Consider the following 19096-nt stretch of genomic DNA (forward strand, 5'->3'; position numbering starts at 1 on the left):
CCGAACAGCACAATACAATAGCAAGCAACTGTACCAGGTTTCATTCCTGTTTAACATGATCTTGGTAAAAAACAGAACAGCTGAATTGGTCAGAAAATGCGGCCTCCTCATATCTGAGGAAAATCCTATCAGTACTACAAGCTTGATTTCTTGCAACTGAAAGCAATTATCTCCCCATGTATATAGCTCCATCCTGCTCAGCGAGAGCTGAAATGTAAGCTTGCGTATTGCTGTCCTCTGCAGTAGGCTGGACACCAATCAGGCTACATTCTCAAAATACATTAATTTTCTTCAGCAATTTTTTTTTTTTTTCAAAAAATTCAGCAAAAGGAAGGAGGGTGCAGGCTATGTGAGAGAGGATGCCTGTGACCAGCCTGACTAGAAAGCCCTACTTGTATTGCAGAACAGGAATTCAGGGCACTTCAGATCGAACATGCCAGTTAACCTGTCCATGATGAGAAATGCAGTGCCTGGCTAAATAAAACTTCTTGGGAAAGCTTCCTGTCATTATTTCAGAATGATAACTGGCCAAAATAAAGCAGCAAAAGCCTCTACAGGATACAGAATATTTAACTAACGAGGATCGGCAAAGGTGTCAGGAGTTTACCAAAACCAATGGAAGAAATGGTGCAGTTCAGTGTTGGGTGCAAGACAAGCCCTACTTAGAATGAATGCTAATCTCAGAACCTCCACGGCATCCAAATTTGGCATTGCTTATTAGAGACAGGGTTACTGTGATAGGAGCACTGTTCTCAAAGAGCAAATACCATTTAGGACACTTGCTTTCTTTGATTGCAGAGAAAACACTGAAGTACTGTCACCATCTTAGAAAAAAAGGCAGAGATTAAAGGGTTCATCTATAGTAGGCAGAAACAGCCTTTACAAGGTTTCCATTGCAAAAAAAGTAAAAGTCTGAGGGACAAGACCAAGATGATTAGAAAAGGCACACAAAATAACGGGATGTTTAAGATAATCTGATATCCCTATATATTGGTTTTGAAGAAGAGACATTTGAATAAAGATGAAAACCAGAAAAATTAGCAAGGAGGCGGCAGTTTGCGACTGCTGACTGGTTATGTTTTAAGAAGTCAGAGAAGCGCTAGCAGAGGTTCCTTTCAGGGTGTTTGCCCTTGAAGAAGCACCAAGGGGGGGGAAGGCAGGGCTTAACAACACACCAGGAGGGTACTGTGATACCAAGGCCAAAGCTCCCAAAGCGTCTCCTGTCTCCACAATACTATTCAACAGCAAATCCTTGCAGCCACCTATCAGATAAGAAACTGGTGAGAACACACACTACACTAGAGCTTCCCTAGAAGGCTGAAAAGCTCGTGGAAGCACAATACTGAAAGGAGAGGGCCACAGACTTCATGCTATATGGCAAATCCTAACTCAGTCTTTGCTGGTTTGTCCCAGGCTATACTTACATGTATGTAAACATGATCAGTTCCAGAGAAAACACTGAGCTTTCTCTCAACGTGGTGAACAAACATTGCTTTGTACAAGCCAAGTTCCACTCATTTATTTCACTTCTGAACAGCACCGCAAGCAGCAGGCAATTTCATACATTTCCCCAGAGAACATCCATGAACAATCCCATGTAGTATACAGATTTGCTGTGTTTGCAAGCAAAGAGGATGGGTGAATAAACCTACTGTGCTTCATGCAGCATGAACAATTCTTTCAAGACAAGACAGGAAATGTATCCAAGTAGATCCCTAGAGACTTGAAATTCTTCCAAGAATAACCCTAAACTGGCCTCTGCAATCCCCTACAGTTCTGTAGGAATAGCTTCAATTCACTCAAAAACCATAGGTCTGAACTTCACTACTTAAAGTGACAAATTAGAATGGCTAAGTACCTAAATCCAAAATCCTACAAGAGACTGAACTTTGCTTTGACATGCTGACCATAACCCTGAGGGACCTCACAGCATTCTGTCTCATTTGCGATAAAATCTGCTCATGCTCCTAAGGATGCGTGCTGGAGACGTTAAAACAGCATTTTAAACATTAACTACAGCAACATTTCATGCTTTTAAGTTCCAAGTTGGATTCTGTTTGGGTGGGAAACACTTAACGGTGAGCCTAGTGGCACAGTCTTAAAGCAGCGGGAGAACATCAGCAAGGAATAATAACGACAGCTCTGGGAAAAAAAAAAATCAACTGTGCCTCGCTCCTGCATGGTGACTCAGAACCTCACATGTACGCCATGCAAATTCAAGCTTAGAGGACATGAGCTCATACTTAGGAATAGGGGGGAGGTACACTAGGAATTAGTTGTTTGAGTTTCCGACTTTAAAACCCACCCTGTGGCATCTGATGAAAAAGATGTGCTGCCACTCAGAGAAGTGAAAATGAATTCTCAATAAGGTTGTAATAAAGCCAGAGGGGGGAAAAAAACAACAAAAAAACCCAAGACACCCCCAAAAAAACAACAAAAGCTGAAACCAATACACAAATAGACAGTCAGTATAGCCACATACTTGTATGCTTTTTTTTCTTTCTTTTCTATGTAGATCTTGTAATTGCTTAGACATGCACCTGCATGAGATCTAGGATTTACTACTTTTTTGAAACACGTTTTCCAGCTATGTTACATTCTGTTGAGTATTTACAGGCTTTTTTTTGGTTGCTTAATTCAAAGCCTTCAGTCTTTAATTCTCTCAGTTGCACCATTCAATTTTCCTGGAAATACCTAACAAAAGCACAACTATTCCCAGCAGTTTCTGTCCCCACAAAGACGTGGCACACTCACTTGCTTCACCTGCACTTACAAAGAAGGTAAAAAGATTCCACAGCTTTTTAGCCAGTTACAAGATGGTATAGCAAAGTGCTGTAGCAAAGCCAGCCATGCAAAGAATGAACAGTATTAACGCAATTGCAGAGTTCAGAAATCTTGAGAAGAAACAAAAATAATGTCTCAAAATTATATTATTTCCTAAGACTAATGCATCAATGCACCAAAATAGGAACAGTAAGAGAGAATACAATGTGAAAGTTACATGTTATATACCTTAACAAAGTACACAGCCTTATAAGCATTTTTAATTATGAAATTAACACCCCAAGTGTGGGGTGGGTGGGTGTGTGCACCACAGAACCAATCCAATTAAAGCTTCCACTTGTAGTAGTAGCTAAGAATGAGAAATAAAGAGGGGAAAAAAAAGACACCAACCATTAAGAGAAAATGAAAGGCAAAGCTTGCCTCTTCATTCTGGTTAGATCCTCAGTTACTGAATAACTAATCTTATAAGATCATATATAGACAGACACATGGGAAACACGCAATAGGCTAATTGGTCTGATGGATGCCGCCTTCCAGCCTAGATCTGTTAAGATCTCCAGTGGCATTGCGAAGATGGGAACAAGGCCAACTTCTTGCATTGCTAATAGCTCTAAACAGGCAGCAGGCATTTCAAATTTCTTTGAAATTTTACTATCAGGTAAAAGAAAGATGCTAATGATTCCAGAAAGATAAGCAGAGAAGTATTTCCAAGTTGTAAGTGGAATTCATAACTCTCTAGGGAAAGATTAAGAGCCATCTAGTCCAAGACTACTTGAACATAGCAGAGATGTGACCATTCCAGAGAACCTGCAAGTTTGAGTGATCCCACACAGTACTATGATTTTATTTACTATCGACGCAAAAAGTTGTAGACTTCAGAAGCATTGTACAGATAGGAATGACATGTATCAGGATCCTGCAAGAGTAATAAGAGAATGAAGCATCAATTGTTGCAAGACATGGCTGTAAGGACAGTATAGTAACCTGCCAGACTGAGATAAGTAACTCATTAACGGTTTCTGAAATACAATCTCAAATTTCACAGTGGAAACAATGAAAGGAAGCTCTACCAGATTTCTTTCTGACATGGGTAAATGTGTCTGTGCTTTCTGAAGAAGTGCAACCTTAGAAGTAACAGGGAAAGAATCTTGTCTAAAAGTGTTGAGAAGGGACTGAATATTTTGAAGTGATTCACTGAACTGGTTTGTTGACTAGGTCTGTAATTTTCCAATGTCCTTAAATGTTAATGTAGTAATTGAACAATAAGATCATCTCCAATTTCTACCAATAGAAGCTGTTGCACCGAGGGAGAATATCTTTGATCTTTTCTGCCTAGGACAAACTAGCCCTTTCTTGTGTGTATAACGTACCAACTTTTGCCTAAAAAGAAAAACCCTTGCTTTGCTGAAGTTGAATAAATAAAAATCAAAACACGGCAGTATTAAGTCATTCTACTTACGTCATAAACCTGGGGACTTGTCAGACAGCGGGCTATCAGACCACACCAGCTGGGTAGAGTTGTGGTTAACGGGGGGCCACTGTGAGTGAGAATTGGCTTTAAATAACTTTAGTTGTTAAGGAAAACATGTCAGTGCTTGAAAACCACTACTGAAAATAAAGACAATTGTACATAAATGTGGTTCTGCCTTTGATCTGTGTGCTACTCAATAATTGTATATAAAACATCCATTAGAAAAAATGTGCATTTATAAACATATAAATGAAAAAATCCTCCCCAAACTTTTTCCCCCTTCATCCTTTCAAAGGCAGTTTCTTTACTCACACATTTTCTGCAAGGGCAACTAGCTAACTCTCTTCTTAACAGTTTCAACCAGTTGCAATGTTTCCAGCTTTTGGGCTCTCTGGAGTGGAAAGGAGCAAGCAGAGGTAACAAGTGCTTTAGTGTTAATAGGTCCAAGGGGATTTCTGCTCTGCAGATGGGAGCGCGGTGTCAAGGTTGCAAAGTAGAGATAACTGGGTGAAATACCTATGTGGCTCAACACAAGGAAATAAAGAAACACCGTCCACCCAACGTCTTCAAAGCAATGCAGCCACTTGAACTCCTAGCTGGTCACTGAGCCAGAGATGCGACCACAGATCTTACTCTGGTAAGGCTCAGACACCTCTGCAGTGCACACACACATACCATGCAGAGCCTCAGAAAGGCAAAGGGAAAACTGCATGGCAAGAACCACATAACACAGTGTGGAAGGAAAGCAATACTACCTACATTGCACTGGGGGGGCACAGGGTGGGAAAGGAAGGTGCCTTTACACTTCTTTTCATAGGTCTGCCCCCAGTTAAATCCGTATTTGTTCGTACTAGTACTCTAGACCGATGGTATGCCTGAGGAAATAAATACTCAGGAGTCAAAAAAGGTGTCCCCGCTACAGAGCAAGGTGCTGATCTTGACTGGCACAAGAACAGAGCTCAGGAGGAGAATGCTAAGACTTCCAAATATTGTCTGAAATCACCACCACAGGCTTTTGGTTGGGTTCTATTTGTTTTATTATTATTTTTTTTTAAAGTCAGTCTAATTATTTTAAATGTAAATACATATTGCAGGTATTCTAGTTACTTTTTTAGTCCTCTAAGCATAGAGAGAATCAAGTCCATTTGTGCATGTATCAGTTTCCCTGATCATCTCAACAGGTCAAGGTGCTTAGGGTGAAGAGGGGGTTAAAAAAGGGGCTGTTTTAGCAGAGATGTATCCCTCCCCTTTAGCAGGGCCTGGAGCAGAGTGTTTACTTGAATATATAATGGTATGATTATGCCACTGCAGAGTTATGTTTCCTCCTTCCCTCCTCCAGTAACAGTGCGGCTACACCCAGTTCTGGAGAGAAATAAACTTCGTCCTCATGTTAACCTACCAGCCTCCACATTGCCCTGTGGCAGACAGGCATGCAGTAACTCGGTCATAATAAAACAAACCCAGTAAAAGGCATCTGGTGCTTCATCAAAGTTGCAGTTTTCTTTGTGTTTAACAATTGTGGGGGAACCCAGGGAACAGCCCATGACATTAAATGAACTCTACGTTCCACAGGAATGAAGTTCCCAGTTATCCAACCGCACAGAGCTCTGTAGGCAATAGCCAGCGTTGGAGCACACTGCTGAGTGCATCCTACTTGCATCTTTTTCAAGTTCCCTTGCAAAGAGTGAATTTTGAGACAATCTGCCTTTCTACCCACAAACCAAGTGAATGCATCAGCAAAAACTATTGTGACTTTTAGCCATGGGTATAGAGGTGGCAATTCTAAAGATGATCCCTTCCATGCAATTTAAGGCCACCCAGCAGATGCTTATCTGAATGCCTTCTTGCAACAGGAGCAGACTTTTACTTCTAAGATAGAGTAAGACAGCTCTGCCTCTGGATGTCAGTTTCCTTAGCACAAACTTCACAGAAACCTTCCCCAAAGATTGCTAGTTACCATTGAGAAAGCAAATGCACTGTCCGCACCCTTTTACGTTTCCGTGAAACAGCCAATTAAGCTGCAATTTTCAGCTAGCACTCCCCCTGCCCTTGCTGCAGCTGCTGGGGACTGCAGTCGTGCTAGCGTCAGCCAAGGGGAAGTCAGCATTGCCAACTGCTCCTTTTCTAATCAGCACATCCCTTTTTTAAAGGCAGGGGAAGAGGATAGCTCTGCTTCTTTCTTGAAAAAGACAGAGAAGAAGCCGTCAGCGACAGCCAGATCCTTCCGTGCTCTTACCACAGAAGTATGGGGTTTTTTTTAAATAAAAAAAAGTTGGCCTCAATACACTTTGACACCAGCTACTACAACTCAAAGGGTTAACCTGAAATTACTACCATTTATGAATATTTAAACTACCACATACACTCCCTTCTGGGCTTTGGCCCAACACTACCGCTTCTGAAAGCATCAGTCACTAACAGATCTTGTCCTGAACGGGCAAGTGCTAGTAGGATCTCGATACTTTCAACACTATACCTGGGCTTCCCTGGGTGGGAAATCTCGATGCATGAGGCATGGAAGGAAACTACTGTGCTCCAGTCAGGCCAGTGATCTCTCACCAACCAACAGCCAAGACCCCAGTGAAAAGGCTCACTCCTCAGATACAAGCTGCAAAAGATTAAGGCCCTGTCGCAGGTATTGAAATATGTTTAACTGCTTCAGAAACTACTAGGAAATGAGAACTGAAACTTCTTTGAATTTGGGGTTATAAGTAGCTTGCCATAGCCACAGGATCACCTATGGCTTTTTCCACTAAGTGAGTGTAAACTGTTAAGGAGGGGCAACTGTATGATATACTGATTAAGAATATGCTAATTAGATTAAAAAAACAAGCATGAAAGACAGGACAGCTACATAAAAATTGCCTAGAATCTTAAACAAAGCTATATACATAGTATAATAGCAGCTTCAGCAAGGTTGTACAGGACTATATATACATATACACACACACAAGGACACTCTCTGCTCTAACGACCATAGGAAGTTCTGGGTGTACTGAAGGGAATAAGCTGGACGACATGTAGATTTTTAGTTCCAGAACTTCCTGTGTCAGCAATGGATTTCCAAACAGGACTTCATCACAAAAGCAGATGGCTCTTCAGGGCAACGAGCTGGGGCTTAGACATGTACAATGAACTGGAAAACCAGTTTGTGCTATAAGCATCAGCGAAGATGAGAACAGATTAATGGAACAAATCAAAGGATCTGAAATAATTAATTGGCTGTCTTACTGTTTAGGAAGGAACTTCAGCTCCTAGAACCGACTGCCTTCTTTCCTCCAGCAAGTGTGACATACCGTGCATTAGAGAAAAGAAAGGTCTGTCTTGTGAGTCAGCAAGTTGAAGCTTCAGTTCTGTGCCTTGAACATGTTAAATACTTGATCTGTCTCCTGTCTGACTCTCTCAAATACTTAAGGCATATGGGTACATGGAAAGGAAAAAAAGTGAACATTTCACTCCTTGAAGCTAGGCTGTGTTTTCAAAAGGATACTTATGGTCAAAGCTATACCATAGCCTGAAGAGCCAAGCACTTTCCTGCTTTGTTCTGTTCCTTCTTTCAGAATCCGGGCCATCCTAAAAATAAAATAAAAACATATTAAATTGTTTCATGCAGAAAAAAACCCCTAGATCATACATTCCAACCATTCATGTTATAATCTCCTGTCCAAACAAGCCAAATTACTTCAATACTGCACTTAGACTCAGAAGAAAGCTATTTAGAGACATGCTTATACTGAGAAAGTTACTTTCCCTAGAAAGACCAGAAATGACTGCAGAGAATTTTAGGCTCTCTTCATTGTCCTCAAGTTACCTTAACAAGCCCTCTACCACTACGTTGCCTTGAGTCTGAAAGCTTATTGCACGGTTAATGCAGTAACGGATATATAAATAAGTCCAAAACTGACAAATAAGCCTCATTGATGTCTCATCCCCATCCCCCTCTCCAAATAAATGAGCTGGAATAGTCCAGATTTGATTCCTATTCATTGCTTGGTTGGCTCCTTTAACTCTAGGTCTATTTGATGTTCTTTCCTTAAGCCTATCACTTCCTTGGACGAACAAGGGAATTTACCATGCCTGATCAACTTGCACAAATTTGATGAAATCTATCACATTTAAAAGAAACATGCTTAACAGCAAATCCATATAAAAATCACAACTGAGGAAGGTCATGCAAACTTCATAAGTGCTAGATCAACCTCAGAAGTGCTAACAGCATTAAATATAATCCCTTTACTAGCTGTGCTGCAAGCCATGGCACCAGCTGGTCTGCAGCTGCATTTGTTTTTACTTTTGTTACTGTTTTGGGTTTGATTTTTTTTTTTTTTTTTTTTTTTTGGCCACAGACCAACAGCTAAACACAGGAAAACAGATGAAGTGAGAATGCCTCATATGAATCATCTTCCAAACTACTGGAAAAGAACAAGACAGGATTGTCCTGTGTACTTCTGATTTGCACGAAATCCCGGATCCACCAAGAGTTAAAGCCTAGTACATTTTCAGCTTCCTCCCCATCCCAAGTGATATATTTTCTTTAACTGTGACTTGCTGCTAATCTTGGCTTGCTGAAAGAAAGAGGAATCCAAAGGGAACATAGTAATGGACTCCATTAGGAATGCAATGCACAGCTAAAGAGAGAAACAAATGGGTAAGCGCTTTATGTCTACATGGGAAAAACCAAACAAGATATTTCCACCCAGACACTGAATAAGAACAGAATACCCATGCTCTGTTTCTCATTAGAGCAATTTCTCAAATCCCGACAAGTTCAGCCTGAACTGGCCAAAGCCATCTTACTGCGATACCGCTTCTTAACCTTGGTTTTATGCAGTAACTGTGGCCTTCATTGTAAAACGTGTTTTGAGGCCTGGCTTCTTGCTTCCAGATAGCTACTGAACCAGGTTGACCTTTTTTGGTACCCAGACCCACCATTTCAGAATCTGTTTTGCATGCTAGACACAGGCTTCTACAAAGAACACAGAGAAGCCTAATGAAGTTTCTGCAATGAAAGAGGTGCTTCCTGAGCAAGCAACTCTTACCTGTACAACCTGTGACTGAAACAAAAGGCAAGGTAGGAGAAACCACTAATAAGAAATCTCATTCCAAATACAGCAAGCATCCCATGCTCATATCTGTGACCAGACTGAACACCAGCATCATACGACCTGAGGTGTACAAAGCAGAGTTCACACACTTCTGCACCCGTAAGCATCCTCTGGGTCCAAAGTCATCCATCTTTCCTGTCATTCAACTTTCTCTAGCAGGTTCCTACATAAGCAACCAGTTGTGCTACTGAACAATTAGTGCCGAGCAGTACCCTGGGAGACTGAAAACTAAGGCCTGGGCAGAAGAAGCTCCCAGTTAAACCCCAGGGCATGTTGGTTTTTCTCCCCAGACCTTTCGCTCCTCCTGTAAATTCACTCAAATTTATAGATGAGGAAACCTGAAACTTCTGCTAGCAACCAGATTCTTTCAATAGCATTGTTTCCCAATAGCATATTGCAGGGGAAAAAGTCAGCTCTTGGGTTGTTACTGATGCATAGAAAGCTGCACTAAAGATTCACAGCACAGTTTGCTGAAAATAAATGACAAATTTCCAGTGCTCCTTTGCCTCATACAGGTACTAGGAAGTACAGGCAAGACCCAGCTGGGTTGTGGTATGGTACACAGCAGCTGAAATCAGATTAGCAAACTTAATATTTGATTCTAAGCAAGTCCAAGGGCCAAAATTTGGTATTAATTATTGAACAGAAGCTAAGAGGATTATCTATAGGTCAGTCTTGGGGAAGACTGTTTATGCTGTAGTATGTTAAAAGCAAGCATATTGGGTGGGTGAGGGAAGAGGAAAGCACATTGTTAAACAGAGTGTATTAGTAAATTTGGGAAGGTTTTTGATGCCTTATATACATACATAGAAAAATTTGAATGCTGCAGCATTACACCCAACACCACAGAATATTCAAGTAGCGCCTACCGAAAAACAAAGTAAAATGTATTACTGACTTGCCAGCTAGGAGAGAAAGATTTTACCCGTGCATGTAGCTTCTGTGGTTCTTTACTGTCTCGGTTATAAGATCAGCCTAATAGAGACGTTACGTCATTACTTACTCCTTGTAAGACTTGAAAGCTGTCATTAGTAGGTGGAGGATCCTGATCTGGGTCAACTCCAACCCTACAGAAACATTAGGAAAACAAAGCAAGTGGTGTTACTGAGGGTGGCAAATACTGTAAGTTCAGCAGAATGCATTTTGAAAGCACTTTAAGCACCCAGCAAAGCTGCATTCAGAAAGATTATAAGAATAGTTTGAGGAAGAGCTGTCCATTATTCTCCTGCAGTTACACAGTTATAAACCAGATACTTTTTCACTCAAGCAGCAACTACCTGTAGATAACAGCTTTAACTCCATCTCAGCATCAACTTTAACTGCTTACCTTTGTTGCCAATTCTTTCAGGACACTGGCAAATACTATTTTTGGCTTAGAAGGTGAACTGTGGGTGACATCCTCTTCAATGGAGAACATCCCTCATGTCCAGCAGCAAGAAACCACATACTAAGGATAAGCCCAGCCTAAATATTTGACACAGCAAATAACTTAGCTGCCAGACAGGCCTGAGAATAGCTCAAATACATGATTTTAGAAAGCCCCACACACCCCCCCAAGTTTTAATGCACTGTGTGAAGCAACAAAAATACTTTATAAAGACTCATAATATTAGTTTGCTGCAAGTTTCATTCACCTAAGACAACACAGCCACAGTGGATTAACGCAAGGTCTGCCTAGTCCAGCCTCCCACCTGAGGGAGGGTCTGTATAATGAGACTGTTGATGTGTACAGAATAATATGTTAATGAGAAACTGTCTACTGGCTTTTGCATAATTAGCAAGCATCTTATTACTGAATCATCCTTTCACATAGTGCTCCTGTCCAAGATGGGTATTTAATCTTTGTAATTATGTTCAGGTTTTTCTGGTCTATTTGTTAAGGTTGCACCTGTCTAGTTTTAATCTTACTCATGCCTTAATCTGTGCTCCCTCGTAGAACTCAGGCCTCCAGCCTCAAATGTTAGGTAAGATTGTGAGTCTCAAGCATGTTATGTTTCCATCCTACCATGTTGCATAATGAGTGTAGGAAAACGCAAGCACTAACAAAAACATACTGTCTGAAGTAGCTAACTTCTTAATTTCCCCTGTCTTGGAGGGGACCAAGCTGATTAAATGCAATTTCTTTGTCACTTAGGCTTCGTGTCAGCTATTTCTAGCCACGGTGCTTATGCAACATCCCTGAGGATTACAAGAAACCAAGAGAACCTTGCTGGTAAGACCACACCATTTGTGTACCCCAGGAACACATGCTTGTATAAGGCAAGCAGTGATCTAGACATGATTAAACTAAAAGGGAACACCTTCAAATGACTTCCAGGGCAGCATTTTCTATTTTTAATTGAATAACAGAAGAAGAAAAGTTGGCATTGAACTGAAGTTTTCAGTCATCCTTGTGGACTCACAGCCAACCCAAGGCCTCACATGACTGAATGTAGTTCAGGGAAAATCCAGAAGGCCATTCCAAGACAGCCCATAGTAGCCTTATAAAGGGCTAGTGCTGACGCAAAAAAAAAAAAAAAAAAAAAATCAGCTTGGATTTTTTCCTGAGTCTCTCTTCTTTCCTCATCACTTCTTCTTTCCACATAGTCACCCCAACCCTTAGGCACATTTGGCCTGGGAATTCATTGGCACTGACCAGCCTCGAGTCTAAAAGGCTTCACCAGTTTAAGGGACACTGAAGAGACAGGCTGGGTACTGGATTGTAACACATGCTAAAATAAATGCCACAAACAAGTTCTGAAAGGTTACACGGGCTTAGATGTTACTGGTTAGGCTATCACTAAACAGTGAAGACATGGTAAGAAGGGTTTTCTGCAGACAAACTAGTTATCTAATGAAGCCTCATACAGAAAGCTGACAAGAAACTTCAGGAAACCCACTCAGTATGGCAATATATACTAGATTGTGCATTCCTTTATAAATACACAAAAATAAAAGAGAAAGATTTGTGGCTTTCCAAACTCCAGCTGCATGTTGGGGAGGTTCAATGCACTGTGCAGAGCAAATACACTCACGTTAGCTGTGCAGCTGGCAGTATGAACAGGGAGTTCAAGCAGCTCATTCCAGAAGATGAACATAGCTTACATTCCTCAAATAGTTTTAACTCACTGGGCTACCCATTCACTTTACAGTACGTAAGAAAACCACACAATTCAGAATGTCTCAGCTTTTACTTGACTTCCAAGGTTGTGCAATTGCTTTGGGAGTTTTAACTGCCCTTAAGCAGGGGAAGGGGGCTTAGTGGAGGACCAAAGCAGGATGACTATACAGTTCAGTGAAAAGTCATAGTATATCATAGGCCAGGTATTTGGGTTCATTGTTGTGCTGAAGAGAAAAAGGGAGCTTTTCTATATTAACATGATTCAACATTTGGAAAAAAATTCTTACTACAGACATTTCTTTCAATATTTAAATAGTCCATTGACACAGACTTACCATTTTTTTTTAAGTTATTATTCAAATAAATTTATATTATGAGTATTTCTAGTTAATTCTTTTCTATAAATCTTTTTATTAAGTTCATGTTTCAAAGTGTGTTCCCCAGTTCACAGATTAACACAAAATATACTGCTTTTTGAATTCCCACAAGTACTTTCTGTGTCTTTCAACCAGCATACTGTGTATCTTATCCTCACTCCAGCATTAATTGTATAAGAAGCTTTATTTTTTCATAGCAACTCTGCCTGTTTAAGTTTCAAGGTATGTACACCCTGGTCTCATGACAAGTGCCATGTTTTTGCAGGCCCCACCCCCAAATTTATAAGAAAGTTTCATCTTCTGTCACTTGAAACAAAACAATACCAAAACCCAGTCAAGTCTCTTCCAACCTCCTTTATAGTGAAGCACAGAAAACATTTAGTTACTTCACCCTTACTTGCTTCCATAATTAAAAGTACAAGTAAATTGATGCATGTATGTTTTAAGCATAATTTTTTTCTGGTAGGTAAGAGAAAAAAAAAATCTCACACCCTTAAGTACATTTAAAAAGCTTCCCATAATTTATACGTGTTGTGAATGCCAGTATCAGTTGTCATTTACTTAACCAGTTTTTAAATTAAGAAAAATTATTACTGGATTGATTGACACAGATCCCCTCTCAGAGATCAGAGGCACAGAGAGGGCAGCCTTGCTAACGACTCTGGTGTTTTGCTCAAACCCCCCAGCAGCAAGGCAGGTGAGTGAGCTCTGGTTGAAAAGAGTGTTTTGTTGAGGAGGCACAGCCTATGGGATGGGGACTGAGGGGTACATCAGCTGCGGAACAGCCAAGACCAGGGCAGTCCAGATGCCAGCAAGCATCTTTGTTTTCCGCTCCATCCTTTCTGAAAGTCCATTGCAGCAGCTGCATGTGGATTTCCTGAGGGGGTACAGTAGCAATTCAAATAAGTAACTCTCAAGAAGCAGATGTCAGATGAGGAATGAGCAGTCTTTCAGCTGTAACAATACATACATATCCCAAAACTTGTGAAAAACCCATCTATTTACTCCATTGGCATCAATTCAGTATTTGATAGATATTTTAATACTTCACTACAGTACAATACTCAGACTTCAGTAATACATTAAGTTCAGCCATCTATTTCAGCTTTAGGAAGGTTACTGGAATCTGTAGACTAGAATATGCTACAGCAAAAATTAATCCAATTTAAGTATATTTCTTCACTCCTTCCTAATTATTTTTTTTCCTCTTTTTAAGGCATAAAAGGCTTTTCATGCTCTAAGAGCTTTGTAATAGCAAAGGGACTACCACTGAGCTACTAACACCCAATATCAAAGCACTATGTTTCTGCTCTTAACTGATTTCTGACCCTCTCGGTCCTTATTCTACAGCTACAACTCCAGCACCACACATAGGAGACCAGTTACTCAGTTTTGATCCCTCAAATGCTAAGCCTATGTATAAATCATTAATTTAAACAATGTTGTAGAAAACGGTTGACAAAATGTGGAATGCAAAGTGGAAACTAAATGTACAGAAAGGAATGGTAAAAAACCACCAGATAGAACTACTTCAAGTTTTCCACTATGTTATTTTAAAAATGGGTGGAACCATTTCTTCCAATATTTCAAAACCCCTTTCCAAGGCCCTGCAGCACATAAATGACAAGTTACCAGAATACCAGGCTTTAATACATTCTAGCATATGTAATTACTGTGGCAACAGCCAAGAATGACTGTAACAGATAATAGATCTCAGATTCTCCATACAAGCTAATACACTGCATCTCTGGCAAATTTAGTAGTTTGCTGGGAACCTTCTAGTGTGACAGGATACATGAAAAACTTACCATTGCCCCACCCCAAAGAGTTTTCTTTACATAAATGTTCTGTACACTTTATAGGTACATATATATGTATACACACATACATTCCTCTATAGATGCCAGTTAAGAGATTTCTCTCATATTTTCTTCTTTCTTTATCCATGTATCAGTCCTAGAGACCACCAACCAGAGAAGATTAGGATTCTGGTTTATCCGTGCTCTTATTAGCATCCTCCGACAATGCAATGTGATAACCCTTAGTCTTTAAAATACATCCCCGAAGAAGCTGGGCTAAATAATATATGAAGTCCCTTCCAACCTGAACAGTTGTATGAAATAACCTCAAGGAATGCTTAAGAATACCTGTGTGATTAAGGATCATAAGATCATATCCATGATTTCTCAGCTTTCAAGTCTTCCCAGGCCAGAGATGCTAGTTTTGCTTCATTAATTACCCCTACACAGAGTTAAAGGATGTGGTGTTTTGTGGGTTTTTTTTAAGCTAAAGACATGATGTGTGATCCACGCTCTCCCAGTTCAGAAGAAGAGAACAGACTCAGAATTGAGGAATGAACATCAACGGCACTCTGTAGAAAAGGAGAAGCAGCAGCAGCATGCCGTATTTTAGAAAAAGAGCACACAGTGTTACAAAGATGAAGAAAGCCAAGCACCAGGTTAATTTGCTATCAAGGAAAGCACAGTGTCACCTGAAATACAGCCAGCGGCTTTCACTCATCTCTTCCACCGATGGAACATGGTCACCAACTCTGGTACAGTACAAGAATGCAATGTGAGTAACAAAATGCTCATGAGATGGTAGCTTTACAGAGCTCCCTAGCAAAACAAACCAACAAAAAACACCCTACCCAATCAAAAAAGACAAAGCATACAAGAATAAGAATTGCAAAACAACAATAAAGTGACAAAATTCACAAAAATTAATAGCAACACTTTATGATCAAGAGATCCAGTGATAGTCTTCATCTGTTCAGATTCAGGCTGGCAAAACACCTGCATTCATGACAGGCTACCTCCCCCAGAAAATTAGATTCAAGAGCTCTCAAGAGAGCTGCTACACACAGACAGAGATGATTTAAGACAATTCCTACCACTTTGGACCTGTACATCATCTAAAAGAGACAAAGTCATTAGAGAAAGTAATCACAAGAAGCTATGCATAGATGAAAAAGACCATCAATAAATGGCTAGTTTCAGAGCAGTCCAAAACAACTGGTAATACATACTAAATCACTCCATTGGTTTAACTAACTGTTTATTAGCTATCTTTAACATAATTGATCTTGAGTCATAGCAAAGCATTTTTACTCCTTACTTTGTCTTTTTCAGTTGTACTTGAAAAAAAAACAAACAACAAAACACAAGTGAAAGCATGTTTGGTTTCTAATATTTTCCATGTAAATCCCTTCGCAGCTTGTGGGTTTTTTCCCCCTGCTGTTTTTCCACAAAGGCATGCTACATGAACTATATATTCCTTAAGTGAAATAAAAGCCCAGATGCTCAGAAATTCATAGAGGTCTCACTTCACAAAGAGCAGGTATACACACCCTGATTGCAGGCTGACATCTTGACATACCAAATATTTAAGGTTGCGCTATGAGGAGTATGCACTCATCTAATCCTTGAAGGCAGAGGTAAATACCAGACTTTGGATAGATTTGTTTTGGATTCCTGGTTCAACAGCTCTTCTCCCATACCAACATACACTCCAGGTCAGAGCGCTTTGCTCCAACACTGCATACGCAGCAAAAACTAAAATTAAAAACCGCCCAATAACTTCCTTTCTATGATTTCTTTCTCTTTGTTGTATCTTTGCCAAGTCAGTATACTGAAGTTTTCCCAGATGTCTAATAAGTGCAGCATTTTTGGAAAATTTTAGCTATTTTGGAAAAGTTCAACTGTTTCTTAGAAGATGGCTAAAGAAGAAAAGCATTACCATCACCATGTTTAAAAAAAACATACAAACCCAAATCACTTAAAAAAAAAAAACTAACCAAACCCCTGGAATTAGGAAAAGTTGTTTCAGGTTGGGTTTAGGATGTCTTTGGGTATTTCTTTACTTGACCTAACTAAATAATGAATCTTGAAACTGCCTGCTGAGGCTTGTCAGAGCATGGCAGTTAAACCCCTATCACCCGTGTGCTCTAGATACATTTCAACACAATTCCTATGGGGTCTGGGCCTTGCCCGCACTTTCCCTCTGGTGTGAATTGCTGTGTTTCAGAACACAAGAACAGAGACAAGGAAGCGTCTCCCATGCTTACTTCCAGACATCCACAAGAAGAAGCAATCGCTTTCCTACCAAGGGAAAGGCCCAGAGGGGTGAGACTGGAGGTTTGGAGGCTGGACTGCACCCCCATTGGGAGATTAAAGATTGATGATTAGAAACTAGAGACTGAGAAAGAAGGAAGAAGACAGGAGAAACTAGATTGGGGAAGACAACTTGAGAAAACAGTGCAGAAAAAGATCTGGTGAAAGGAAAAACCCCACAATAGAGGGCAAGGGACAGTGCCTTGGCTTTCAAGGGCAGCAGGGAGCAGCTAGAATGCAGTGAAGGATCCAACCTGTGGAATAATGGAAACTGGCTGCAAAACAGAAGGATGTAACCTCCTATCAGACATCCCCCACTCCAGTCCATAACATCACACAAGGCTGGATCCCAGCATCAACGCTTGCCTCCTGCCGTCACAGCACACTGAGGCATGGTATTTATGAAATACACATTTTATTGTTGGACCACCCTGGGTAAGATAGTAGAGTATAACCTGAGACTGCCACCAAGCTGTCAGTTTTACAACCATCCCAGATACTTCAGTAGGTCACACAGGAGCTATGTGAAAGTTAGTGTTTGCAGATTTTTCAGTTTGCTCGTTTAAAGAAAAAAACCAATCACTAAATAGAAAACTATTAAAAAGATTGTATTTGCAGAGTCAGACATAAGGCAGTAAATATTTAAGTTGACATTGCCTGTGCAAATCGTAGAAAAATACCTAAAATATTTTAAATTGAAAGATCTAATGCTTTAAGATTTAGAAAAAGGTTGCTAGGTATAACTGAAATTACTTCATTAAAATAAACATGAACTTCCTCATTTGAAACAGATTATGAAGGAGAGGAAGCCATTAATCTACATGTTGCTTCACTCAATGTGGAAAGAACCAGGTCAATAACCTCGAATGAAAAAAGGAAAAAAACATTATTTTGCAATACAAATGCCAGGAGTTCCCTTTTTTCCTGAGAAAGATAAATGAAATAGTAAGTCAGTTACTTTTCTGAAAAGAGGAACTTTGCCAGCGGTTTTGATTTACAGGGCTCCCGAGTTTGCTGAAATCGTTAAAACTTGAGACAGGAAATTGTTTCTTTATTTTAGTCTCAAAGGATGAGACTATATTTTTAATATCCAAGTCATGTCCTAGTTTTTAAGGAAAAAAACAAAACCCTATTGCTAGAAAAGTGTAACTGTTTACCACTCACATGCTTGGGTATGTCTCACTGATAGACAGCAAAGAAATTCAAACACATGATGTTGTGGTTTTAGCTCCAGTTTCTGGTGTTGATTTTTAATTTGCTCAACATCAAGTGGCAGAAACCAAAAAGCATCTAAAGACCTCATTATTTTTTCCTTGGATTTTGCTGTCATGACTTTACTTTCCCAACCAGTTGAGCAGTAAACTGAAGTTAAGATTCTGCTACAAACCATAGATCCTCTGCTTAGCTGTACATTTAAGCCTGATCAGTGGACCCTGGTACACTGGTAACATACCTTATCTGGAAAGATATCTGCTCTTCTGATTACCAAAGATGTTCAAAATAGAGCAAGGAGGGGCAGCTTGCATTTTTGCCTATTTTCCTCCTTATATTGCTTTCTACTTTACCAGAACTTAATTTTCATGTTAGCCTCTCCATTCCTTACCTACTTACAACACATTTCACATCATGAGAGAAGTTCTTTACTTCCCAGAAGTAAAGAACAAAGCACGCATCCCATTGCTATGTAATTAATGGTGCAGCCAGAGGCAAAGGCACATGCAAAGCAACTCTGGGTTTCCGTAGGCATTGCCCCCTGCATGCACACAACTGCCTCCTCATCAATGTAGCAGTATCAAGCCAGCTGAAAGTTTGAAAGTCAGCTCTCTGGTACTGTTCTATTTCAGTTGTGCAGGCACTACCTTAAATAAAACACCTTGGGGTTGACATCTGTCTTAGCTCCTCTGACTTGCCCAGTACAACAGACATGCACCTGCAGTTCCTGGGGAAGAAGCTCAGCCCACCACAGCCCACAGGAACTATTGAAGGGGCCACCCAGAACCCCACTGATGGGCAGACCAGCACCCACAGGATTACAGTAACCCTACACCGCCACACAATGACCAGGCAAGCTAAACCACCCTAAAGGGTCAGTCAGCCTGGTCAACTCCTTGTTAAAATAAGCCCTTGTTTTCTCCTCACCTTCACAC

The 19096-nt window shown here is 40.3% G+C and overlaps 1 protein-coding gene across 2 annotated transcripts in view; it reads right to left on the minus strand.

The window, feature by feature from the left end:
- Window positions 1-19096, minus strand: part of SLC9A7 (solute carrier family 9 member A7) — an 83174-nt gene that overhangs the window by 11543 nt on the left and 52535 nt on the right. Inside the window, exons 13-16 of one of the 2 annotated variants that reach the window (XM_080375379.1) lie at window positions 15329-15388; window positions 10364-10427; window positions 7746-7828; window positions 4244-4349 (exon numbers count right to left, since the gene is read on the minus strand). In XM_080375379.1, the coding sequence (XP_080231505.1) occupies window positions 4244-4349; window positions 7746-7828; window positions 10364-10427; window positions 15329-15388 (313 nt within the window). The remainder of the gene's footprint in view (window positions 1-4243; window positions 4350-7745; window positions 7829-10363; window positions 10428-15328; window positions 15389-19096) is intronic. The other variant, XM_080375380.1, reaches the window with a different exon arrangement.

The sequence above is a fragment of the Falco punctatus genome (genome assembly GCF_963210335.1).
Source record: "Falco punctatus genome assembly, chromosome: 2".
Taxonomy (NCBI): Eukaryota; Metazoa; Chordata; class Aves; order Falconiformes; family Falconidae; genus Falco; species Falco punctatus.